The sequence below is a fragment of the Oncorhynchus mykiss genome, chromosome 24 (assembly GCF_057628025.1).
Source record: "Oncorhynchus mykiss isolate SJ-2025 chromosome 24, ASM5762802v1, whole genome shotgun sequence".
Taxonomy (NCBI): domain Eukaryota; kingdom Metazoa; phylum Chordata; class Actinopteri; order Salmoniformes; family Salmonidae; genus Oncorhynchus; species Oncorhynchus mykiss.
Window position 1 is genome coordinate 39,756,589 of NC_143045.1, and position 27,897 is coordinate 39,784,485.

Sequence of the window (27,897 nt, forward strand, 5' to 3'; positions counted from 1 at the left end):
ATGTTTCATCATGTTCAACTCTGGCCTCTGGCTGGGCCACTCAAGGACATTCAGGGACTCGTCCCGAACCCAATCTTGCATTGTCTTGGCTGTGTGCTTAGTGTCGTTGTTCTGTTGGAAGGTGAACCTTCGCCCCAGCCTGAGGTCCTGAGTGCTCTGGAGCAGGTTTTCATCAAGGATCTCTCTGTACTTTGCTCCGTTCATCTTTGCCTCGATTCTGACTAGTCTCCCAGTCCCGGCCGTTGAAAAACATCCCCACAGCATGATGCTGCCACCACTGTGCTTCACCGTAGGGATGGTGCCAGGTTTCCTCCAGACGTTACGCTTGGCATTCAGGCAAAATAGTTTAATCTTGGTTTCATCAGACCAGAGAATCTTGCTGCAGAGATGGTTGTCCTTCTGGAAGATACTCCCATCTCCACAGAGGAACTCTAGAGCTCTGTCAGAGTGATGATCGGGTTCTTGGTCACCTCCCTTCTGCCCCGATTTCCCAGTTTTGGCCAGGCGGCTAGCTATAGGAAGAGTCTTGGTGGTTCTAAACTTCTTTCTAAAATGATCGAAGCCACTGTGTTCTTGGGGACCTTCTATGATGCAGAAATGTTTTGGAACCCTTCCCCAGATCTGTGCCTCGACACAATCCTGTCTTGGAGCTCTACAGACAATTCCTTCGACCTCATGGCTTGGTTTATTTCTCTGACATGCACTGTCAACTGTGGGACCTTGTATAGACCGGTGTGTGCCTTTCCAAATCACGTCCAATCAATTGAATATACCTCAGGTGGACTCCAATCAAGTTTTAGAAACATCTCAAGGATGACCAAAGGAAACAGAGCTCAATTTCGAGTCTCATAGCAAAGGGTTTGAATTCTTATGTAATTAAGATATTTCTGTTATTAATTGTTATAAAAGTGCAAAGATTTTTTTTTTTTTAAACAACGTTTTCTAGGAAATATATTTGTTTAGGCTGTAATGTAACAAAATGTGGAAAAAAAGTCAAGGGGTCTGAATACTTTCCGAAGGTACTGTAACTATGAATAAAGTGACTAGGCAACAGGATAGATAATAAACAGTAGCATGTGATGAGTCAAACAAGTTAGTACAAAAAAGGTTAGTGCAAACAGGGTCAGTCCGGGTAGTCCGGGTAGTCCGGGTAGCTAGTTAATTAACTCTTTAGTTGGGGGTAGAAGCTGTTCAGGGTCATATTGGGTCCAGACTTGGCGCATCGGTACCGCTTGCCGTGCAGTAGCAGAGAGAACAGTCTATGACTTAGGTGGCTGGAGTCTTTGACCATTTATAAGGCGTTGCTCTGACACCACCTGGTATAGAGAATAACCTTTTGAGGATCTGAGTGTCCATGCAAAATCTTTTCAGCCTCCTGAGGTGGCAGAGGCATTGTTGTGCATTGACCATGATAGATCCTTAGACGTCGAGGAACTTGAAGTTCTCGACCCGCTCCACTGCAGCCCTGTCAATATGAACGGGGGCGTGTTCTGCCCTCCATTTCCTGTAGTCCACAATCAGCTCCTTTGCCACGTTGCACCACAGTGCCAGGTCTCTGACTTCCTCCTTATAGGCTCGTCGTCGTCGATGATCAGGCCTACCATCGTCCTGACGTCAGCAAACCTAATCACGGTGTTAGAGTTGTCTGTGGCCACGCAATCGTGTGTGAACATGGTTAGCAGATGTTAATACGAGTGTCGCGAAATGCTTGTGCTTCTAGTTCCGACAGCGCAGCAATATCTAACATGTAATCTAACAATTCCACAACAACTAAATGCACACAAATCTAATTAAAAGATAAGATTATATACATGTAAATACATGTTTATGGATGAGCAATGACAGAGCGGCATAGGCCAGATGCAATAGATGGTATAAAATACAGTATATACATATGAGTTGAGTAATGTAAGATGTGTAGACATTATTAAAGTGACTAGTGATCCATTTATTAATGGATCACTAGTCAGTCCATTTATTAATGTGGCCAATGATTTCAAGTCTGTATGTAGGCAGCAGCCTGTCTGTGTTAGTGATGGCTGTTTAACAGTCTGATGGCCTTGAGGTAGAAGCTGTTTTTCAGTCTCTCGGTCCCTGCTTTGATGCACCTGTGCTGACCTCGCCTTCTGGATGGTAGCGGGATGAACAGGCTGTAGCTCATGTGGTCATTGTCCTTAAATTATCTTTTGGCCTTCCTGTGACATCAGGTGCTGTGGGTGTCATTGAGGCCAGGGAGTTTGCCCCAGGTGGTGCGTTGTGCAGACCGCACCACCCTCTGGAGAGCCTTGCGGTTGTGGGCGGTGCAGTTGCCGTACCAAGTGGTGATACACTTGAGGATGCTCTCAATTGTGCATCTGTAAAAGTTTGTGAGGGCTGTAGGTGACAAGCTAAATTTCTTCAGCCTCTTGAGGTTTAAGAGGCACTGTTGCCCTGCCTTATTCCGTAATGTGTACGCCCAGGAACGTAAAACTTTCCACCTTCTCCACTGCTGTCCCATTGATGTGGATAGGGGGGTGCTCCCTCTGCTGTTTCCTGAAGTCCACGATCATGTCCTTTGTTTTGTTGACATTGAGTGAGAGGTTGTTGTAAGGAGTGCCCTTACCTCCTCCCTGTAGCCTGTCTTGCCGTTGTTGGTAATCAAGCCTACTACTGCTGTGTCGTCTGCAAACTTGATGATTGAGTTGGAGGCGTGCCTGGCCACGCAATCATGGGTGAACATGGAGTACAGGAGAGTGCTGATCACGGACCCTTGTGGGGCCCCAGTGTTGAGGACCAGCGAAGTGGACATGTTGTTCCCTACCTTCACCACCTGGGAGCGGCCCCTCAAAGTCCAGGACCCAGTTGCACAGGTCGGGGTTCAGACCCAGGGCCTCCAGCTTGATGATGAGCTTGGAGGGTACTAGGGTGTTGAATGCTGAGCTGTAGTCAATGAACAGCATTCTTACATAGTTATTCCTCTTGTCCAGATGGGATAGGGCAGTGTGTTAAGCAAATTGAAGTTGGTCTAGGGTGACAGGTAAGGTGGAGGTGATATAATCCTTGATTAGTCTCTCAAAGCACTTCATTATGACAGAAGTGAGTGCTACGGTGCGATAGTTATTTAGTTCAGTTACCTTTTCCTTCTTGGGTACAGGAACAATGGTGGCCACCTTGAAGCATGTGGGGACTGCAGACTGGGATAGGGAGAGATTGAATATGTCCGAAAACACTGCGCATGCTCTGAGGATGCGGAGAAAGATAGCCCAAAGTCCTTGGTAGCGGGCCGCGTTGGTGACACTGTATTATTCTCAAAGCAGGCAAAGAAGGTGTTCAGTTAGTCTGGAAGCAAGACGTCGGTGCTGGTTTTCCTTTTTAAAACTTTCCACTTTCTCCACTGCTGTCCCGTCGATGTTGATAGGGGGGTGCTCCCTCTGCTGTTACCTGAAGTCCACGATCATCTCCTTCGTTTTGTTGACGTTGAGTGAGAGGTAGTCCGTGATTGTCTGTAGACCATGCCACATTTGTCTCGTGTCTGAGCCTTTGAATTGCGACTCCACTTTGTCTCCATATTGACACTTAGCTTGTTTGATTGCCTTACGGGGGGGGTATAACTACACTGTTTGCATTCGGCCATATTCCCAGCCATCTTTCCATGGTTAAATGCGATGGTTCGCACTTTCAGTTTTGCGCGAATGCTGCCATCCGTCCACGGTTTCTGGTTATTGTAGGTTTTAGTAGTCACAGTGGGGACAACATCTCCCATACACTTCCTTATAAACTCACACACCGAATCAGCGTATACGTCAATATTATTCTCTGAGGCTACCCTGAACATATCCCAGTCCGCGTGATCAAAACAATCTTGAAGTGTGGATTCCGATTGGTCAGACCAGCGCTGAATAGTCCTTAGCACGGGAACATACTGTTTGAGTTTCTGCCTATAGGAAGGGAGGAGCAAAATGGAGTCGTGGTCAGATTTGCCAAAAGGAGGGTCCCCACCCTCATCTCACAAAGGCAAGCATCAGGTTAAGTGATCCAGTGTTTTTCCAGCGCGAGTGCTACAGTCAATAGTGCTGGTAGAATCTAGGTAGCCTTGTTCTCAAATTTGCTTAGTTAACCCTTCTGTTGTGTTCGTTTCATGTTAATTAATGATGCGTTCTTGGTCCAAAATGACCGACCCATTATAGGTGATTATAAATCCATAATTATCACAGACTACTTTGTGACAAAGTTCAACAAGGACTCTCTCCTCCTCACCAGTGTCATGATCAAAGATATGATCAAGTGCCTCACATACAGTATATTTTGTTTGGTTATTATGTTGCCACAGAATAAATTGTGAGCAAGGCCTCAAAAAAAGCTTTGAATACCAGAGCTGTGAGAAAAGTTCTATATATTATTGAAACAAAGTTGCGATCGTTTGTGAGAACGCCGTGGTTCCCGTGGGTAAAAGATTCTATTGGGGAAAGGTTCCCATGGGGGTTGCCATGGAAGCCAAGAAGGGGAGTGCGGTGTGTGTGCGCTCAAACACACATGCATGTGGGGGTCTGAGGGAGGAAGTGTGTCCATCTGATGAATGGGCATGTGCCTGAACTCAATTTTATATACTAATTGTAGTCTCACCCATTCATTTCTAATGGCCGGTCAAAAAATAAATTTAAAAAATAAAGTTTCCTAAGGACTAGAATAAAAGCAGCCCTCTGTGTCGGCGCCATCTTGTTGGCCAAAAATAAAATACCAAAAAATATATTTAAAAAACAAATACAAAAATTAACAATCATAAATAGAAACAAAAAAAGAAAAATACAGTGGGGGACTAAGCACTCACCCCTGAGGGGCCCCCGTGTTGAGGGTCAGCATGGCGGATGTGGGGGCGGCCCGTCAGGCTGTCCGGGATGAAGTGTGTCCAAGGTGTCTGGGATGATGGTGTTGATTTGAGCCATGACCAGCCTTTAGAAACATTGAGTGCTACGGGGCGATAGTCATTCAGACAGGTTACTGTGGTGTTCTTGAGCACAGGGACTATGGTGGTTAGCCTAAAACAGGTAGGTACTACATACTGAGTCAGGAATAGGTTGAAAATGTAAGAAAAAGACACTTGCCAGGGGGTTAGCTGTAGCTTATCTTCCGCTTCATCGGACCTCTTCCATATGCAGCATGTAACTCAGTGCTTACCTCTCCTCTCCTCCATCTCCTCAGTGCTTACCTCTCCTCTCCTCCTCATTCCATTCCTCTGTCTCTCCTCCTCTCCTCTGTCTGCTCAGTGCTTACCCCTCCTCTCCTCCTCATTCCATTCCTCTGTCTCTCCTCCATCTCCTCAGTGCTTACCACTCCTCTCCTCCTCATTCCATTCCTCTGTCTCTCCTCCTCTCCTCTGTCTGCTCAGTGCTTACCACTCCTCTCCTCCTCATTCCATTCCTCTGTCTCTATTCCATCTCTTCAGTGCTTACCACTCCTCTCCTCCTCATTCCATTCCTGTCTCTCCTCCTCTCCTCTGTCTGCTCAGTGCTTACCACTCCTCTCCTCCTCCTCATTCCATTCCTGTCTCTCCTCCATCTCTTCAGTGCTTACCTCTCCTCTCCTCCTCATTCCATTCCTGTCTCTCCTCCTCTCCTCTGTCTGCTCAGTGCTTACCACTCCTCTCCTCCTCCTCATTCCATTCCTGTCTCTCCTCCATCTCTTCAGTGCTTACCTCTCCTCTCCTCCTCATTCCATTCCTGTCTCTCCTCCTCTCCTCTGTCTGCTCAGTGCTTACCACTCCTCTCCTCCTCCTCATTCCATTCCTGTCTCTCCTCCATCTCCTCAGTGCTTACCTCTCCACTCCTCCTCATTCAATTCCTCTGTCTCTCCTCCTCTCCTCTGTCTGCTCAGTGCTTACCACTCCTCTCCCTCACCCTATACCCATGTTGACCCTATCTTCTCTCCTCTTTCCATCCCTCACTACCGCCTGTATTAAAGTTCAGCTCTCATTCCCTCCCTCCACCATACCATCCCTCCCTCTCCTGTGTTGAAGCTCATTTCAAAGCTGCGGTGCTCATCTCATAATTCCCATCTCGACGTCTAGGCGTGCCTGCAGTTCCTCTCTCCGTGCTGTGACAAAACCTGCAACAGCACAGCCCAGCACACCATTGTCAAACTGCATCTTCTGTCACATCCTGATCTGTTTCACCTGTATTTGTGCTCGTCTTCAACCACCACTGTCAAACTGCATCTTCAGATAACTGTCAACTAGACAATTTGTTTGACTCATTACATTACACACACACATTTTACTGTGTGTGTGTGTGTACTATTTTTTTGAGGGGGGGGGGGGGGTTACTATCCTTGTGGGGGACCAGAGGTACTCACAAGGATAGTAAAGCAAGGAATTGGGGACATTCCACCAGTCCCCACAAAGAAAAAAAACATTTTAGGCTTTTGGTTTAGGGATAGAATTAGGGTATGATATGAAAATATGATTTTTAAATGGCAATAATTTGTTTGCCCCCCCCCAATGATGGTAAAACAAACGCGTGTGTATACAGATGTCTCTCTCTCTGTCTCTCTCATATTCAGGACAGAGCAGCTGGTAGGTAGACAGAGTTTATTACCTGGTCAAGCTATATTACATGGTTAATAGTTCTGTATTTTTGTTGGCTGTGGTCCAGGCCTGTAATTAACCACAGCTGCTGCTAAAGAGACAGATAACAGAGAGTTGACTGTACATCACTAGTTTACAACAGATCCCTCTTCTAAAGAGACAGATAACAGAGAGTGGACTGCACATCACTAGTTTACAACAGATCCCTCTTCTAAAGAGACAGATAACTGAGAGTGGACTGCACATCACTAGTTTACAACAGATCCCTCTTCTAAAGAGACAGATAACAGAGAGTGGACTGCACATCAATAGTTTACAACAGATCCCTCTTCTAAATAGACAGATAACAGAGAGTGGACTGCACATCACTAGTTTACAACAGATCCCTAGACAGATAACAGAGAGTGGACTGCACATCACTAGTTTAAAACAGATCCCTCTTCTCGTCCCCTTTCACTAGTTTACAACAGATCCCTCTTCTAAATAGACAGATAACAGAGAGTGGACTGCACATCAATAGTTTACAACAGATCCCTCTTCTAAATAGACAGATAACAGAGAGTGGACTGCACATCACTAGTTTACAACAGATCCCTCTTCTAAAGAGACAGATAACAGAGAGTGGACTGCACATCACTAGTTTACAACAGATCCCTATTCCTTTCACTAGTTTACAACAGATCCCTCTTCTCGGATCCTTTCACTAGTTTACAACAGATCTCTCTTCTTGTCCCCTTTCACTAGTTTACAACAGATCTCTCCTCACTCCCTTTCACACTTAAAAGCCTACATCGCCCGATTGCGCCCCATAGTCGATCAACATGGGGGGGAATATAAAGTTTATTTGGAAAGTAATAAATATATTTTTAAAAGCATTCATGATTTGCGTAAATGTAAGATAATAACTATTACTCTTGTTAAAAATATGAAATGGTATTACATTTGGTGAAGAGCACATTATGACTTGTTTAGGACTCGAAACTCAAAGTTTAGGATTTGAGACTTGACACTTGTCGGTCCTTACTTGAGACTTGACTCGAACTTTCCTGTCTTGACTTGGGAATGTGCTAAGACTTGAGACTTGACTCGGACTTTCCTGTCTTGACTTGCGATTTGAGTGCTAAGACTTGAGACTTGACTCGGACTTTCCTGTCTTGACTTGGGACTTGAGTGCTAAGACTTGAGACTTACTTGTGACTTGTAAAACAATGACTTGGTCCCACCTCTGCTGATGTGAAACAACTGGAGAATTGATAGCAAGAAGAGAGAGAAATACAGACATACAACCAGTTGAAGTCAGAAGTTTACATACACCTTAGCCAAATGCATTTGAACTCAGTTTTTCACAATTCCTGACATTTAATCCTAGTAAAAATTCCCTGTCTTAGGTCAGTTAGTATCACCATTTTATTTTAAGAATGTGAAATGTCAGAATAATAGTAGAGAGAATGATTTATTTCAGCTTTTATTTCTTTCATCACATTCCCAGTGTGTCAGAAGTTTACATACACCCAATTAGTATTTGGTAGCATTGCCTTTAAATTGTTTAACTTGGGTCAAACGTTTTGGGTAGCCTTACACAAGCTTCCCAAAATAAGTTGGGTGAATTTTGGTCCATTCCTCCTGACAGAGCTGGTGTAACTGAGTCAGGTTTGTAGGCCTCCTTGCTCACACACGCTTTTTCAGTTCTGCCCACAAATTTTCTATAGGATTGAGGTCAGGGCCAATGCCTTGACTTTGTTGTCCTTATGCCATTTTGCCACAACTTTGGAAGTATGCTTGGGGTCATTGTCCATTTGGAAGACCAATTTGCGACCAAGCTTTAACTTCCTGACTGATGTCTTGAGATGTCGCTTCAATATATCCACATAATTTCCCATCCTCATGATGCCATCTATTTTATGAAGTGCACCAGTCTCTCCTGCAGCAAAGCACCCCCTCAACATGATGCTGCCACCCCTCTGCTTCACAGTTGGGATGGTGTTCTTCGGCTTGCAAACCTCCCCCTTTTCCCTCCAAACATAATGATGGTCATTATGGCCAAACAGGTCTATTTTTGTTTCATCAGACCAGAGGATATTTCTCCAAAAAGTAAAATCTTTGACCTCGCCAGTCTACGGTTTGCAACTGCACTTTTTTATGTTGGTTTTGGAGCCATGGCTTCTTCCTTGCTGAGCGGCCTTTCAGGTTATGTCGATATAGGACTCATTTTACTGTGGATATAGATACTTGTATACCTGTTTCCTCCAGACTCTACACAAGGTCCTTTGCTGTTGTTCTGGGATTGATTTGCACATTTCGCACCAAAGTACGTTCATCTCTAGGAGACAGAACACGTCTCCGTCCTGAGCGGTATGACGCCTGGTTCCATGGTGTTTATACTTGCGTACAATTGTTTGTACAGATGAACGTGGTACCTTAAGGCGTTTGGAAATTGCTCCCAAGGATGAACCAGACTTGTGGAGGTCTACCATTTTTTTTCTGAGGTCTTGGCTGATTTCTTTTGATTTTCCCATGATTTCAAGCAAAGAGGCACTGAGATTGATGGTAGGCCTTGAAATACATCCACAGGTAAACCTCCAATTGACTCAAATGATGTCAATTAGCCTATCAGAAGCTTCTAAAGCCATGACAATTTTCAAGGACTTTTCCAAAGCTGTTTAAAGGCACAGTCAACTTAGTGTATGTAAACTTCTGACCCACTGGAATTGTGATACAGTGAAATAATCTGCCTGTAAACAATTGTTGGAAAAATTACCTGTGTCATACACAAAGTAGATGTTCTAACTGACTTGCCAAAACTGTAGTTTGTAAACAAGAAATTTGTGGAGTGGTTGAAAAACAAGTTTTAATGACTCCAACCTGAGTGTATGTAAACTTCTGACTTCAAACTAATATATATATATATATATATATATATATATATATATATATATATATATATAAAAAAAAACATGTAAAAAAAATAACAAATAACAATAATAATAAAAATATATAGATTTTCAACTGCTGAGCTCACATGTGTAGGAGACAGAGGTAGTTTAGTAGAGGGGGGTGTGGCTCTACCACAGCACAGAGTATAAGTCAGTGATCTAATATCATTGAATGCAGGTGTCCCAAATAAACAGCTTTCACAATCCATTAATGTCAGATGAATGATTACTGCAGGAAGAAGGGGAAAGTGCTGAGTTTTCCAAGTGTATGTATGTATGTATGTATGTATGTATGTATGTATGTGTTTGAACAGGGCATGTGTGTGTGTGTGTGTGTATATGTGTGTTGGAACAGCGAGCGTATGTGTCGGAACAGGGTGTGTGTGTGTGTGTGTGTGTGTGTGTGTTGAAACAGGGCGTGTGTGTGTATGTATGTTGAAACAGGGCGTGTGTGTGTATGTATGTTGAAACAGGGCGTGTGTGTGTGTGTGTATGTATGTTGAAACAGGGCGTGTGTGTGTATGTATGTATGTATGTTGAAACAGGGCGTGTGTGTGTGTATGTATGTTGAAACAGGGCGTGTGTGTGTGTATGTATGTTGAAACAGGGCGTGTGTGTGTGTATGTATGTTGAAACAGGGTGCGTGTGTGTATGTATGTATGTATGTTGAAACAGGGCGTGTGTGTGTGTATGTATGTTGAAACAGGGCGTGTGTGTGTGTGTGTGTTGGAACAGGGTGTGTGTGTGTGTGTGTGTGTGTGTGTATGTATGTATGTTGGAACAGGGCGTGTGTGTATGTATGTATGTTGGACCAGGGCGTGTGTGTGTGTGTGTGTGTGTGTGTGTGTGTGTGTGTGTGTGTGTATGTTGGACCAGGGCGTGTGTGTGTGTGTGTGTGTGTGTATGTTGGACCAGGGCGTGTGTGTGTGTGTGTGTGTGTGTGTGTGTGTGTGTGTGTGTGTGTGTGTGTGTGTGTGTGTGTGTGTGTATGTATGCATGTTGGAACAGGGTGTGTGTGTGTATGTGTGTGTTGGAACAGGGTGTGTATGTATGTATGTATGTATGTATGTATGTATGTATGTATGTATGTAGGAACAGGGTGTGTGTGTGTTGGAACAGGGCCAGTAACGGTCGGAGTTAACAGTCAGAGAACACGTCAGAACAGAATCCCAACCAGGCAGTCAGGCAGTCAGTCAGCCAGTCAGCCAGTCAGCCAGTCAGCCAGCCAGCCAGCCAGTCAGCCAGTCAGCCAGTCAGGCAGGCAGGCAGTCAGCCAGTCAGTCAGCCAGTCAGCCAGCCAGTCAGCCAGTCAGCCAGTCAGGCAGGCAGGCAGTCAGGCAGTCAGTCAGCCAGTCAGCCAGTCAGCCAGCCAGTCAGCCAGTCAGGCAGGCAGGCAGTCAGCCAGTCAGCCAGTCAGCCAGCCATCCTGTGAACGTTGGGTCGAAGCAGGAAGTTATTACAGCCATGACAGCTGGCCACCCTCTGGCTTGTCATTACAGCCGGGCGGTAGGTAGCCTAGTGATTGTCGGTTGCTGGATCAAATCCCTGAGCTGACAAGGTAAAAATCTGTGGTTCTGCCCCTGAACAAGACAGTTTAACCCACTGTTCCCCGGTAGGCCGCCATTGTAAATAAGAATGTGTTCTTACCTAGTTAAATAAACAAAAAACAGTGACAGACTATATCAGACACAACAGGACAGATGGGGTGCTCTGTGTCATGGCCTGTCTGTTGTTCCATTACTGTCTAATGGGTTACATTACTGTCTAATGGGTTACATTACTGTCTAATGGGTTACATTACTGTCTAATGGGTTACATTACTGTCTAATGGGTTACATTACTGTCTTATAGGTTACATTACTGTCTAATGGGTTACATTACTGTCTTATGGGTTACATTACTGTCTTATAGGTTACATTACTGTCTAATGGGTTACATTACTGTCTAATGGGTTACATTACTGTCTAATGGGTTACATTACTGTCTTATGGGTTACATTACTGTCTAATGGGTTACATCACTGTCTAATGGGTTACATCACTGTCTAATGGGTTACATTACTGTCTAATGGGTTACATTACTGTCTAGTGTCCACAGAGTACCACAATGAGTCATAACACCTATAAAACCTAGTGGTCAAACAAGGAAATGGTTCCAATAATTCTTTCACCAACAGTTGGTGAAACACTTAAAATGAGGACTGCGTTTCGTGTAGTCTGGATTGACTGTGTTTCGTGTAGTCTGGATTGACTGCGTTTCGTGTAGTCTGGATTGACTGCGTTTCGTGTAGTCTGGATTGACTGCGTTTCGTGTAGTCTGGATTGACTGCGTTTCGTGTAGTCTGGATTGACGTTTTTATAACAACGTAAATCTCTTTCGGACAAGGTGATGTGTATCATGTGTATCATTATCACCCCCCCCCCCCCCCCCAAATGAAATGCAAATTAGCTGCTAATGTGGCTAACATAAAGAACTACAAATGCCATGATGATCTGGACAGGCTGCCGACTCGAGGCAAAGGGACGAATCTCTGGATTAACTATCTCATGTTAGCTACATTTAGTAATGATTAAATTGGCAAAATGTCTTTAAAATGGACAATTCCGTAAACTGTGTTGCGCAAGTTTTAAATTGACACAATACCCGTTTAGCAAAGGTGTCAGCTAGAGATGACGTGTAGGAACTTGCTGGGATATGTAGTCTTGCATGATGTCTAATTAGCATTTTTTTAAATCTGAGAGTAATTAGAGCTGAATATATTGATACAAGTCACCTTGTCTGAGAGAGATTTACAAGGTTATCAAAATGTCACGCTAGGGTAAGACTACTTGAAACACAGCCCTTATTTTTAAGTGTTTCTAAAATCCCCTATGGGGAAAATTATTGGTGAAACAAAAAAATTTTGAACCATTTCCCTGGTTGACCTCTTGGTTTTATGACACCTCCACTGTGTGGCTCTATAGACAATGAAAGGACAACAATGTAATCTTAGAGAAAGGAGACAAGTTCTGTGGCTTCAAGGAGGTCAGGTGACAAGTGTATGTGTCGTGTGTAAGGTACAGCAGGCCAAATATCCTGAACAGAAATATAAACGCAACATTTAAAAAGTGTTGGTCCCATGTTCCATGAGCGCAAATAAAAAAATCCCAGAAATGTTCCATACGCACAAAAAAGTTTTTCTCTCAGATTTTGTGCAAACATTTGTTTATGTCCCTGTTAGTGAGCATTTCTCCTTTGCCAAGAAAATCCACCCCCCTGACAGGTGTGGCATATCAATAAGCTAATTAAACAGCATGACCATTACACAGGTGCACCTTGTGCTGGGGTTAATAAAAAGCCACTTTAAAATGTGTAGTTTTGTCACACAACAGATGTCTCAAGGTCCACCAGGGCTGTTGCCTGAGAATTGAATGTCAATTTCTCTACCATAAGCTGCCTCCATCACTGTTTCAGAGAATTTGGCAGTACTTCTCACCAGCCTCATGGGGGAGGGGGGGGGGGTGCTGAGGAGTATTTCTGTCTTTAATAAAGAACTGTTGTGGGGAAAAACTAATTCTGATTGTCTAGGCCTGGCTCCCCAGTGGCTGCACCCCTGCCCAGTCATGTGAAATCCATAGCTTAGGGCATAATTGATTTCAAATTAATTATTTCCTGATATGAACTGTAACTCAGTAAAATCTTTGAAATTGTTGTTTTTTGTTCAGTATACACACACACACACACGCACACGCACACACACACGTGTGTGTGTGTGTGTGAGATAATAGCAAACACACAAACCTAACTGTGCTCAGCAAAGTAAACCTGAGGCAGTCTGGCAGAGTTCTCTGACTTTTCCTCCATCCTAGTTTGTCCTCCTTTTTTTGGAGCAAGATACAAAATAAGGTCACAACAGAAGACAAACCAGGTGCGTCAGCTTGTTTAGTTTAGGAATGGTACATTCTGATTAATGAGACACAGGTGTTTAAAGTCCCATCAGACCCTATCCCCTATGAGTCAGCATTTTACTGACAGTGGTACTTTTTTAAATTAGATTAGCAGGGCGCCTTGTGTTGATCCATTTTTTAAATTTGTTTTACCTTTATTTAACTAGGCAAGTCAGTTAAGAACAAATTCTTATTTACAATGACGGCCTAGGAACGGTGGGTTAACTGACAGATTTTCACCTTGTCAGTTCGGGGATTCGATCTTGCAACCTTTCGGTTACAAGTCCAACGCTCTAACCACTAGGCTACCTGCCGATCCATGAGGCAAAGGGGTTTAAAAAAAGGTGAGAAAATATTATTCTGATCTGATTGATCAACTCAGCAATTTGGCTCAGTCTCACTGCAGCCAGTGAGTTTGACACAGAGGTTGAGATCGTCAACAGTGAACAGAATTGAATGTCTGTAGCCACAAACCAGCTGTTCCTCTCACTGTTTTACATCTCGTCGTTACCCAAAACGGCGGGTCAAGTCCGACTAGTGTGTTGTGGTTCTGTCCTGTCGGGTGGTTTTGTTTTGCGTCAGATGGGTCACGATGACGTTCAACAGTACTTTCAGTGGGTCAAAGTTCAAAACAGTTTGGAAGTCACTGATACATCTGAACCAAAACGCTCTCTGCTTGAAATTCAAGGTTCCCTGAGCCAGACTGTGTCCACAGCAGATGGACAGGGTGTCCCTTAAGGGACGCTGCGGTGCCCCCTCACACCGTATATCTGCTGGAACAAAGTCCCATATGTCACCAGGCCTGTCCAGGACATATTTACCCTCTGGGGTCCCCCAGTTTGTCCTCTGGAGACATACACTCGTGCACGTACGCACGCACGGGTCCACTGCCTGCCTGTTTGTCCTCTGGAGACGTACGCTCGTGCACATACGCTCGTGCACGTACGCACGCATGGGTCCACTGCCTGCCCGTTTGTCCTCTGGAGACATACGCTCGTGCACGTACGCACGCACGGGTCCACTGCCTGCCCGTTTGTCCTCTGGAGACATACGCTCGTGCACGTACGCACGCACGGGTCCACTGCATGCCTGTTTGTCCTCTGGAGACATACGCTCGTGCACGCACGCACGCATGGGTCCACTGCCTGCCCGTTTGTCCTCTGGAGAGGAATGTTGTTATTCAAGTCACCATGCCTCTCCCTCCCTTGTTGCCTCTTGCCACCTGTATTCTGTCACCCTCAGCCCTCGACCTCACACCAACTTACCCTCACCCACACACTCCTCCCACCTTGCCCTCACTCTCATGCCCACACCCTCACCTTTTGACTGTTACCAGGGCTAGCTAGCAGCAAGCTGACAGTGCCACAAATAAGGAAGGAAGAAAAATAAGGGTGGGAAGAGGAGTCAGAGGAGGAGGGAGAGGAGACAGAGGAGACATAGGAAGAGGAGACATAGGAGACATAGGGAGAGGAGACAGGGAGAGGAGACAGAGGAGACAAAGGGAGAGGAGACAGAGGAGACATAGGGAGAGGAGACAGAGGAGACATAGGGAGAGGAGACATAGGGAGAGGAGACAGAGGAGACATAGGGAGAGGAGACAGAGGAGACATAGGGAGAGGAGACAGAGGAGACATAGGGAGAGGAGACATAGGGAGAGGAGACAGAGGAGACATAGGGAGAGGAGACAGAGGAGACATAGGGAGAGGAGACATAGGGAGAGGAGACATAGGCATAGGAGACATAGGGAGAGGAGACAGAGGAGACATAGGAAGAGGAGACAGAGGAGACATAGGGAGAGGAGACAGAGGAGACATAGGGAGAGGAGACAGAGGAGGAGGGAGAGGAGACATAGGGAGAGGAGACAGAGGAGACATAGGGAGAGGAGACAGAGGAGACATAGGGAGAGGAGAGAGGAAACATAGGAAGAGGAGACAGAGGAGACATAGGAAGAGGAGACAGAGGAGACATAGGAAGAGGAGACAGAGGAGACATAGGGAGAGGAGACATAGGGAGAGGAGACAGAGGAGGAGGGAAAGGAGACAGAGGAGGAGACAGAGGAGACAGGGGAAGAGGAGAAGCAGACTGGCAGGACATTAGGCTTTCATGCATCAACACGTGTTGATTCAAGACTGCTATTGTCTGTCCAGCCCAGAGATGTCCTATTTGAGCACTACAGACCCCTGCCAACCACACAGTCCAGTACACACCTGGAAGTTCAAACATGTGCAAACACACAGACACATTCTCCTCTATATTAATAAATAAATACCACAGCAACAACAACCACCCGTTGCACACTCACACACACAGCTAGCCACTCAAAGCCAAGAAATCAAAGCCCATCTCTATTCATACGACCAGTGTGGTGAAAGCTACTGGCTTCCTGTCCAAGTTCCACCACAGAAACCTGGGGTCCTGGCGACAGTAGTCCAACACTCCCAGCATCAATAACTCCAGTCCTTTTGTCTCCCACACAAAGGCTGTGTGTGGAAACGCCAAGAGGGGGAGAAAAAGGATTCCACTCTTTATTCCTCCCTTGTTCCCCCTCTCTCGTCTCGTCATCTCCCTCATTCCCCCACTCCCTCGTTCCCCCACTCCCTCCCTCCACCCCCCTCTCCCTGTTCTGAAAGAAAAGTCAACAGTCTTGCAGAGAGTGTTGGAGCTCAGACGTGTACCTACTGTAGGCATATAGGGTTGAATAGACCCAGGCGTATAGGGTTGAATAGACCCAGGCGTATAGGGTTGAATAGTCCCAGGCGTATAGGGTTGAATAGTCCCAGGCATATCGTATAGAGTTGAATAGTCCCAGGCGTATAGGGTTGAATAGACCCAGGCGTATAGGGTTGAATAGACCCAGGCGTATAGGGTTGAATAGTCCCAGGCATATCGTATAGAGTTGAATAGTCCCAGGCGTATAGGGTTGAATAGTCCCAGGCGTATAGGGTTGAATAGTCCCAGGCGTATAGGGTTGAATAGTCCCAGGCATATCGTATAGAGTTGAATAGTCCCAGGCGTATAGGGTTGAATAGACCCAGGCGTATAGGGTTGAATAGACCCAGGCGTATAGGGTTGAATAGACCCAGGCGTATAGGTTTGAATAGACCTAGGCGTATAGTATAGGGTTGAATAGACCCAGGCGTATAGTATAGGGTTGAATAGACCCAGGCGTATAGGGTTGAATAGACCTAGGCGTATAGGGTTGAATAGTCCCAGGCGTATAGGGTTGAATAGTCCCAGGCGTATAGGGTTGAATAGACCCAGGCGTATAGGGTTGAATAGACCTAGGCGTATAGTATAGGGTTAAATAGACCCAGGCGTATAGGGTTGAATAGTCCCAGGCGTATAGGGTTGAATAGACCCAGGCGTATAAGGTTGAATAGACCTAGGCGTATAGTATAGGGTTGAATAGACCTAGGCATATAGTATAGGGTTGAATAGACCCAGGCGTATAGTATAGGGTTGAATAGACCCAGGCGTATCGTATAGGGTTGAATAGACCCAGGCGTATAGGGTTGAATAGACCCAGGCGTATAGGGTTGAATAGAACCAGGCGTATAGGGTTGAATAGACCCAGGCGTATAGGGTTGAATAGACCCAGGCGTATAGGGTGAAATAGACCTAGGCGTATAGGGTTGAATAGACCTAGGCGTATAGTATAGGGTTAAATAGACCCAGGCGTATAGGGTTGAATAGTCCCAGGCGTATAGGGTTGAATAGACCCAGGCGTATAAGGTTGAATAGACCTAGGCGTATAGTATAGGGTTGAATAGACCTAGGCATATAGTATAGGGTTGAATAGACCCAGGCGTATAGTATAGGGTTGAATAGACCCAGGCGTATCGTATAGGGTTGAATAGACCCAGGCGTATAGGGTTGAATAGACCCAGGCGTATAGGGTTGAATAGAACCAGGCGTATAGGGTTGAATAGACCCAGGCGTATAGTATAGGGTTGAATAGACCCAGGCGTATAGTATAGGGTTGAGTAGACCCAGGCGTATAGTATAGGGTTGAATAGACCCAGGCGTATAGTATAGGGTTGAATAGACCCAGGCGTATAGGGTTGAATAGACCCAGGCGTATAGTATAGGGTTGAATAGACCCAGGCGTATAGGGTTGAATAGACCTAGGCGTATAGTATAGGGTTGAATAGACCCAGGCGTATAGGGTTGAATAGACCCAGGCGTATAGGGTTGAATAGACCCAGGCGTTAAGGGTTAAATAGACCCAGGCGTATAGGGTTAAATAGACCCAGGCGTATCGTATAGGGTTGAATAGACCCAGGCATATCGTATAGAGTTGAATAGACCCAGTAGTATAGGGTTGAATAGACCCAGGCGTATAGGGTTGAATAGACCCAGGCGTATAGGGTTGAATAGACCCAGGCGTAAAGGGTTAAATAGACCCAGGCGTATAGGGTTAAATAGACCCAGGCGTATCGTATAGGGTTGAATAGACCCAGGCATATCGTATAGAGTTGAATAGACCCAGTAGTATAGGGTTGAATAGACCCAGGCGTATAGGGTTGAATAGACCTAGGCGTATAGTATAGGGTTGAATAGACCCAGGCGTATAGGGTTGAATAGACCCAGGCGTATAGGGTTGAATAGACCCAGGCGTATAGGGTTGAATAGACCCAGGCGTATAGGGTTGAATAGACCCAGGCATATCGTATAGGGTTGAATAGACCCAGGCATATCGTATAGGGTTGAATAGACCCAGGCATATCGTATAGAGTTGAATAGACCCAGTAGTATAGGGTTGAATAGACCCAGGCATATCGTATAGAGTTGAATAGACCCAGGCATATCGTATAGAGTTGAATAGACCCAGGTGTATAGGGTTAAATGGACCCAGGCGTATAGTATAGGATTGAATAGACCCAGGCGTATAGGGTTGAATAGACCCAGGCGTATAGGGTTGAATAGACCCAGGCGTATAGTATAAGGTTGAATAGACCTAGTAGTATAGGGTTGAATAGACCTAGTAGGATAGGGTTGAATAGACCCAGACGTATCGTATAGGGTTGAAAAGACCCAGGCGTATCGTATAGGGTTGAATAGACCCAGGCGTATAGGGTTGAATAGACCCAGGCATATAGGGTTGAATAGACCCAGGCGTACAGGGTTAAATAGACCCAGGCGTACTGGGTTAAATAGACCCAGGCGTACTGGGTTAAATAGACCCAGACGTACTGGGTTGAATAGACCCAGGTGAATCGTACAGGGTTGAATAGACCCAGGCGTATCGTATAGGGTTGAATAGACCCAGGTGTATAGGGTTAAATAGACCCAGGCGTACTGGGTTAAATAGACCCAGGCGTGCAGGGTTAAATAGACCCAGGCGTACTGGGTTAAATAGACCCAGGCATGCTGGGTTGAATAGACCCAGGTAAATCGTATAGGGTTGAATAGACCCAGGTGTATCGTATAGGGTTGAATAGACCCAGGCGTATAGGGTTAAATAGACCCAGGCGTACTGGGTTAAATAGACCCAGGCGTATAGGGTTAAATAGACCCAGGCGTACTGGGTTGAATAGACCCAGGTGAATCGTATAGGGTTGAATAGACCCAGGCGTATCGTATAGGGTTGAATAGAACCAGGCGTATAGGGTTAAATAGACCAAGGCGTACTGGGTTAAATAGACCCAGGCGTACTGGGTTAAATAGACCCAGGCGTATAGGGTTAAATAGACCCAGGCGTACTGGGTTAAATAGACCCAGGTGTACTGGGTTGAATAGACCCAGGTGAATCGTATAGGGTTGAATAGACCCAGGTGTATCGTATAGGGTTGAATAGACCCAGGCGTACTGGGTTAAATAGACCCAGGTGTACTGGGTTGAATAGACCCAGGTGTATCGTATAGGGTTAAATAGACCCAGGCGTACTGGGTTGAATAGACCCAGGTGACTCGTATAGGGTTGAATAGACCCAGGTGTATCGTATAGGGTTGAATAGACCCAGGCGTACTGGGTTAAATAGACCCAGGTGTACTGGGTTGAATAGACCCAGGTGCATCGTATAGGGTTGAATAGACCCAGGTGAATCGTATAGGGTTGAATAGACCCAGGTGTATCGTATAGGGTTAAATAGACCCAGGCGTACTGGGTTGAATAGACCCAGGTGAATCGTATAGGGTTGAATAGACCCAGGTGTATAGGGTTGAATAGACCCAGGCGTACTGGGTTAAATAGACCCAGGCGTACTGGGTTAAATAGACCCAGGCGTACTGGGTTGAATAGACCCAGGCGTATAGGGTTGAATAGACCCAGGCGTATAGGGTTGAATAGACCCAGGCGTATAGGGTTGAATAGACCCAGGCGTATAGGGTTGAATAGACCCAGGCGTATAGGGTTGAATAGACCTGTTCAGGATGGCGTTTCAGTGCCATCCACATAAACACAACAGCCATAAACTGGATAAACAGTACAACCCATTGAGTTATTGATTATTGTGGGGGGGTGGGGGGGGGGGGACACACACTACATACAAAGTCGATGAAAGGCATTGAGTTAAAAAATAATAATTGGAAAACAAAATGCATCTGATAACCTTTTACATGTTTTTATATAAAACATTTATTCACACATTCATAACTGGCCCCCCAAAATACTGTACAACATGAGAACCCCTGACCTGAGCAGCAAATGTGCAGATCTCACAGATCTCTATAGAAGGCAAATATGATCATATCATTCACTTCCTCATCAGGTCTACATATCTCCCGATAATATGGATTTGGGCGAGGGGGGGGGGGGGGGGGGGGTATAACTTATGCATTTCATGCAATTATCAGTCGTTCCACATACAATACTACTGTATACTATAAACATCTGTGGAGCTGCTAGAGTTGATGCCCAGTTCAGGAACAGTCAGAAAAATGGCTCCACTAGGAAGACGATGGACCAGAGAACTAGAACAACATATTGTACATAGTTACAGGGTTCTAGTAGCTATTTTCCCCCGAAACTACTAAGAACGCTGTCTTAAAGACAGACGTTTTACATTATTAGTTGCGTGTACAGAACACTGTACAGGTGACCATCATCCAATTTGATTTAACAACGGCAATGACACTTGATATAGCTGACGGTCGCTTTGCACACACACCATGCAACGTTGCTTCCAAAACGGGAATGTCTGTTCTACTCATTCCAATTCTTACGGTCACCTGCCATGCCATCTTCTCTGCATGCATATATAAAACAGTTCCAACCCTTCACAGAAGATGGCTGCCGTGGTTTGTCACTGGTAAAGTTGCCTCCCGATAATAACACTGGGTTCATAACTTAACAGTCTGGATGAGTTTTGTTTAAAAAAAAAAAGAAAGACATAACTGGGCTTGACACCATGTACTGTACAGTAATCCCACTACACACGTTAAATATATTACAGCATATTACTGTACTGTGTCCTATTCACATGAGACTAGTATATAGACCCTTCATATTAACGTGGAATAAATAGACCAAGGACAGACGCAGGTCACGCCATAGAGATACAGTGACAGTACTGAAACAGAACAACCACATGAAGAAAACGCAGGCGTTAATGTAGCTGAGTCGCTGTCACACAGAGTAACGCCATAGAACAGCGATTCTCAACTGGTGAATCGTGACCCAAATTTGGGTGGTGTGATGTTTTTTTGAGTGGGTCATGATGAAAAAATATTAGAATACTTCAAACTGGAGTCATTTTTCATATATATATATTTTTAAATATATTTAAAAATATATTTTTTTAAATACTCCAGTCTGAATTTAAAAACGACTCCAACCAGGTAAAAAGTGTGTAGAAATTATGATGAATTATTATTTTTTTTATATATATATATAATTTCATCTCTGAAAATGTTTTCTTCAAATCACAATATAAATCTATTAGCAGCACAATTTTGGATAATTCCGTGGTCTCAAGCCAGTGAGTTTCAAAAGTTTTAAGTTCTTCATCAAGAATATGGGCAAAATGTTCATTATATACAATGAACGAGGCGGGAACGTGGTTTCCCTTGTCATAGACAGTAATTGCTACATTTACACAATCAATATAGCATTAAAAATAGTTTTCCAGATTGTATTTTGGAAATTATTTTTAGCGATGCAAATATTTGGATCACAAATGAAGAAAAAAAAAAAACCATGAGGGGAGAGAACAAGTGAGAAGGGAATAGCAGTCAGCTTTGGGGTTAATTTAATTTGTAGATGTCTGAGAATTAAAACATGCAGAGTGCATTTTAGTCGCTGTATGTTAACCTCCACAGAGCAGTCATGAGGTCCAAACTCTAGGTAATGGATCTCAGTCGTCCCTGGTGTCTCACCTACCCATTTACAGTCCAACTTCTAGTCGGCAGGGATTATGACGCATCCACTGGGTGGCTAGCACAGCCCTCTCTCCATTACAAAACGTCAGCGTTTGGTTGGATAGAGGAACAAGAGACCATTGTTTACAGGAGCTCAACCTATTACCTTCTCCTTCCGTTTGGTTATGGATGGATGAGCACCTAGTTGACCTTCAGAATATACAGTACCTACCTACAGTAGTGATGACATTATAGAGACATTGCCATCAGCTTTGTCCAATTCCCACCCAGATCATTCTATCCACAGCGCACACACAGTCCACACACAGTCTGCAAGGTCCACAGCACCAATTCACAGCAAAACAAAGCCCTATAGAGGTTCAGAGAGACCACCCGGACTTTGACCCAGCCCTCTCTCAAAGCTGCCCATCCCCGTTCTTGACATACTCCGGCAGGCTGTTGAGCGCCGTCTCTTCACTCTTGGACTGCAGTGGGAGCTCCCCCTTCTTGGATTGTTTTTTAGTAGCTCTGGACAACTTCCTCCTGAACGTGTCCCCAGCCAGGAAGTAGAGGACCGGGTCCACACAGCTGTTGAGGCTGGCCAGCCCCCGCGTCACCTGGTAGGTGGCGTACACGCAGTTATTGAAGGCACACATGTCCGGGACCTGGAAGTACAGCCTGGCTCGCATGTTCAGGTTCTTCATCACGTGAAAGGGCAGGTAGGACACAGCGAACACGGCCAGCACGATAATCACCAGGTGGATGGACTTACGCCGTAACGGGGCGTTGTTCATGTCGTTACAGATCAGCTCCTTGACGATCATCCCATAGCAACCCAGGATGAGAAGGAAGGGGATGCAGAAGCCGAACACGGTCAAACACATGCTGTAGATAAAGTAACCCGGCAGCTCATCCTCCGTGGTCGTGTCGTAGCACGTGGTGGCGTTCCGTTTCTGCCCTGTCCTAGAGTAGTAGAGGATGGGAGAGATACTTGCTATGACCACGACCCAGACCAGGGTGCTGGTCAGCACGGCGTTCTTCTTCTTGAGCCTTCCCAGAGACTTGAGCGGGTGGACCACTCCTGTGTACCTGTGGACACTGATACAGGTCAGGAACAGGATGCTGCCGTACAGATTGACGTGGAATATAAACCTCTGCAGTCGGCAGAGAACGTCCCCGAATATCCAGTCGGTCTTATTAAAGTAGTAGAAGATGAGGAAGGGCAAGGAGAGGACGTAGCAGAAGTCGGCCAGAGCCAGGTTAAACATGTACACGGAGATGCTGCTCCAGGGTCTCATGTGGCAGACAAACATCCAGATGGCCAGACTGTTCCCCACCAGGCCGGTGACGAACACCAGGATGTACACGGTGGGCAGATAGTAGAACTGGAAGCCTGTTCTGGTCAAGGAACATCCTCCCCGCGTCACGTTGTGGAGATCAGACACATTCAGGAGGGACGTCAGGCTCAGATCTGTCGTCATGTTGTCAGGGAAACATGGGTTCTTTTACTGTAATGAAAAAAGAAAAAAGTTCAGGGAGATATTTATGATTTTTTTTCCCGGTTTTTAGACAACTAACTGACCGAAGTGGGTCAACTTATTCTAATTCCACCCACCCCCCCCTCCCCTCTCCCCCCCGTGAGCTCAATGCGCACATTGTGCTGCAGTTTCTCCAGAGATAAATCCGATCCTGCCCAAACTGCGCCATGTAGTAGAGAGTTGTAGTTTCCAGGCATTGCATTGTTCTACATAGTTTACCACAGAAAACGTGATAATGAACTACTATAACCACAATCCATTGCGCAGTCCGGTCTGTGTTTAACACCTGCTACATAAGAATGTGCGATCAAGAGGGGATAAAGAGAAAGCAGTTTCTTCACAAGCTACACTATATATATACAAAAGTATGTGGTCACCCCTTCAAAATTAGTGGGTTCAGCCACACCCATTGCTGACAGGTGTATAAAAATTGAGCACACATGCAATCTCCATAGACAAACATTGACAGTAGAATGGCCCTTACTGAAGAGCTCAGTGACCTTCAACGTGGCACCGTCATAGGATGCCACCTTTCCAACAAGTCAATTCGTAAACATTTCTGCCCTGCTAGAGCTGCCCTGGTCAACTGTGAGTGATGTTATTGTGAAGTGGAAACATCTAGGAGCAACAACGGCTCTGCCCCGAAGTGGTAGGCCACACAAGCTCACAGAACGGGACCGCCAAGTGCTGAAGCACGTAAAAAAAAAACATTTGTCCTCAGTTGCAACTCTCACTACCAAGTTCCAAGCTGCTTTTGGAAGCAACGTCAGCACAATAACTGTTTGTTGGGAGCTTCATGAAATGGGTTTCCATGGCTAAAATCACCAGGCCAAGTGTCGGCTGGAGTGGTGTAAAGTTCACCACCATTGGACTCTGGAGCAGTGGACACACGTTGTCTGGAATGATGAATCACGCTTCACCATCTGAAAACTAACTAACTAACTCTACTAACTAACTAACTAACTAACTAACTCTAAGATAAATATTACTGAATGATATGAGTATAGTCCCGACGGACTGATCTGGGTTTTGGCGGGTGCCAGGAGAACACTACCTGCCCCAATTCATAGTGCCAACTGTAAAGTTTGGCGGAGGAGGAATAATGTTATTGGGCTGGTGTTCATGGTTCGGGTCCCTTAGTTCCAGCGAAGGGAAATCTTAACACTACAGCATACAATGACATTCAAGACGATTCTGTGCTTCCAATTATGTGGCAACAGTTTGGGTAATGCCCTTTCCTGTTTCAGCTTGACAGTGCTCCCATGTACAAAGCGAAGTTCATACAGAAATGGTTTGTTGAGATCGGTGTGGAAGAACTTGACTGGCCTGGACAGAGCCCTGACCTCAACCCCATCAAACACCTTTGGAATAAACTGGAACGCCGACCTGGAGCCAGGCCTAATCGCCCAACATCAGTGCCTGACCTCACTAATGCTCTTGTGACTGAATGGAAGCAAGTCGCCGCAGCAATGTTCCAACATCTAGTGCAAAGCCTTCGCAGAACAGTGGCGGCTGTTATAGCAACAAAGGAGGGACCAACATATTAATGCCCGTGATTTTGGAATGAGACGTTCAACGAGCAGTTGTCAAAGTGATTGATAGTTTTATGATTGCTGAATACCAACTATGCCTTGTTTACTTTTGAAGAACTACTAAAAATAGTGATTTTGTCAGACAGCAGCCCCTCTATAGAGATGATGATTTGGAATGAAATTATGAAGTAAAATAAAGCAAAAAGGTAATATATACACACAACAACAATATACACACAACATCTTAAATATTTTAGTAATGTGAAATACTAAAGTAATGTGAAATACTGATGGTTAAGTGATCAGCAGTCATGGACAGTCACTACCATCATGGGACATTTATGTATTATGTTACAGCATTCAAACCACAATGCATTTAATGTTTTAAAATCGTGTTTGGCAGTGATTTATAAAAAATAAATATAATAATAACTGAACCAAAACCCGAACCCGAGAACAACAAAAAAAACGAATCGCTCAGCAAAGTCAATCTAGTCTCTTTGAAACCATAATATGCACAGAAATAGCCTAGGCTATACATTGCAAAACCAGCCCAGTTAACTATATATATATATATATATATATATATATATATGTCGATTATACACTAGCCTACTCACCGTTGACTTATATCCCACATTCCCACAGTCTTTTGCGGTAGAACAGGTTTCAAACATAGGCTACATACGCAAGAGAACGCAGGGCGCTTGACACTGTCACGTCAGGTGTCCCTGGTCGACGTCTCCAACAAAGCTCTCCAGCTCTCACATTCCGTATGTTTCGTTCGCTCTTACGGTAAAAGTCCACCATTCCGTTGGGCACTGGGCACAATGTAAAACTGCGAGAGAGTGCAGGAGTTAGAAAGTAGGACCGCAACCAGATAGGATAAAACGCTCGCTGAGGGGAGGGGCGACTGCAAAAAAAAAAAAAAAGAAGCTCCTCAAACACGCTCTTTCCTTCCTCTTCCCAACTCCTCATTGACAAGCTCATTTAAAAAAAACAAAATGCTGCGTTCATCTACTAGTCGGAACTAGAAAACTGTGACTTTCAGACTTGCTAACTGTAGCCCAACGTCGATGCTACTGGCAGACTTAGTGTGGGTTGTTGATTCTTGGCAGCTACTCAAGATCCTACGTGCCTCATTTAGGCTATGGAATGCTCACAGGAGAGTAGAGAGCAAGTATGGGCCATACTGGCAGGTTGGAAGCAGATCGTTAATAATAGAGGGACATGTCAAAATGCTGCCCTACACCCTATGGTGCTCCGAGAGGATTTGACAGGTGTAAGCCATATGGTAATAGTATGGTAATAACCTTACCCCTCTGTAGGCTAGGAAGTGTCACCATGTGTATTTGTATTTATTACGGATTCCCTATTAGTTTCTGCCAAGGCAGCAGCTACTCTTCCTGGGGTTTATTATGGATCTCCATTAGTTCCTGCCAAGGCAGCAGCTACTCTTCCCGGGGTTTATTATGGATCCCCATTAGTTCCTGCCAAGGCAGCAGCTACTCTTCCCGGGGTTTATTATGGATCCCCATTAGTTTCTGCCAAGGCAGCAGCTACTCTTCCCGGGGTTTATTATGGATCCCCATTAGTTCCTGCCAAGGCAGCAGCTACTCTTCCCGGGGTTTATTATGGATCCCCATTAGTTCCTGTCAAGGCAGCAGCTACTCTTCCTGGGGTTTATTATGGATCCCCATTAGTTCCTGTCAAGGCAGCAGCTACTCTTCCTGGGGTTTATTATGGATCCCCATTAGTTCCTGCCAAGGCAGCAGCTACTCTTCCTGGGGTTTATTATGGATCCCCATTAGTTCCTGTCAAGGCAGCAGCTACTCTTCCTGGGGTTTATTATGGATCCCCATTAGTTCCTGCCAAGGCAGCAGCTACTCTTCTTGGGGTCCAGCAACATTAAGGCTGTTATATACAATATTTAATGACATTATATTTCATAACCCTTTTCACAACACATTAAGTGTGTGCCCTCAGGCCACTACTCTACTACGACATATATACAATACAAAATCCGTGTGAACGTGTGTGCAGAGTGCCTGTCATCATGTATATGCCATTGGAGGCTGCTGAGGGGAGGGCGGCTGTAACGAGTTTCGTCTTCATACGAAGGAGAGTCGGACCAAAATGCAGCGTGTGGTTTACGATCCATGTTTATTAATAATACGAAACACGAATCTCCAATACAATACTACAAAACAAAACGTAACGAAACCCTAACAGCCTATATAGTGTGGACACATAGGACAGGAACAATGACACTAAGGACAATCACCCACACCCACACAGTGAAACCCAGGCTACCTAAATATGGTTCCCAATCAGAGACAATGACGAACACCTGCCTCTGACTGAGAACCATATCAGGCTGAACATAGAAATAGACAAACAAGACATGAAACATAGAATACCCACTCAGATCACACCCTGACCAATCAAAACATAGAAAATACAAAGTAAACTATGGTCAGGGCGTGACAGTACCCCCCCCCCAAGGTGCGGACTCCGGCCGCAAAACCTGAACCTATAGGGGAGGGTCTGGGTGGGCATCTGTCCGCGGTGGCGGCTCTGGCGCTGGACGTGGACCCCACTCCATGACAGTTTTAATCCCCCTCCTAAACGTCCCTAAATAGGTTACCCACCACAATGATAACATGGGACAGAGGGACAGCTCGGGACAGAGGTAACTCGGGACAGATGGGTAGCTCAGCACTGAGAGGAAGCTCAGCACTGAGAAGAAGCTCAGCACTGAGAAGAAGCTCAGCACTGAGAGGAAGCCCAGGCAGGTAGTAGAAACTACCAGAACCTGGCTGGCTGGCGGTTTCAGCAGATCCTGGTCGACTAGCAGATCTGGAAGAATCTGGTCGACTGGCGGATCTGGGAGAATCTGGTCGACTGGCGGATCTGGGAGAATCTGGTCGACTGGCGGATCTGGGAGAATCTGGTCGACTGGCAGATCTGGGAGAATCTGGTCGACTGGCAGATCTGAGAGAGTCTGGACGACTGGCAGATCTGGAAGAGTCTGGACGACTGGCAGATCTGGAAGAGTCTGGTCGACTGGCAGATCTGGAAGAGTCTGGTCGACTGGCAGATCTGGAAGAGT

At 45.4% G+C, this 27,897-nt stretch overlaps 1 protein-coding gene across 1 annotated transcript; it reads right to left on the minus strand.

Annotated features, from left to right (window-relative positions):
- Positions 1 to 19,976: 19,976 nt before the first annotated feature.
- LOC110503241 (P2Y purinoceptor 1) lies at positions 19,977 to 25,901 on the minus strand. Its single transcript, XM_021581606.3, has 2 exons — positions 25,406 to 25,901; positions 19,977 to 23,223 (listed from the first exon to the last, which is right to left on the minus strand). The coding sequence occupies exon 2, from the start codon at positions 23,194 to 23,196 to the stop codon at positions 22,132 to 22,134; it is 1,065 nt and encodes a 354-aa protein (XP_021437281.1). The 5' UTR covers positions 23,197 to 23,223; positions 25,406 to 25,901; the 3' UTR covers positions 19,977 to 22,131.
- Positions 25,902 to 27,897: the final 1,996 nt, after the last annotated feature.

Excerpts from the sequence above, each read along its gene's own strand:
- LOC110503241 (XM_021581606.3), bottom strand. The coding sequence starts at position 23,196 with ATGACGACAGATCTGAGCCTGACGTCCCTCCTGAATGTGTCTGATCTC.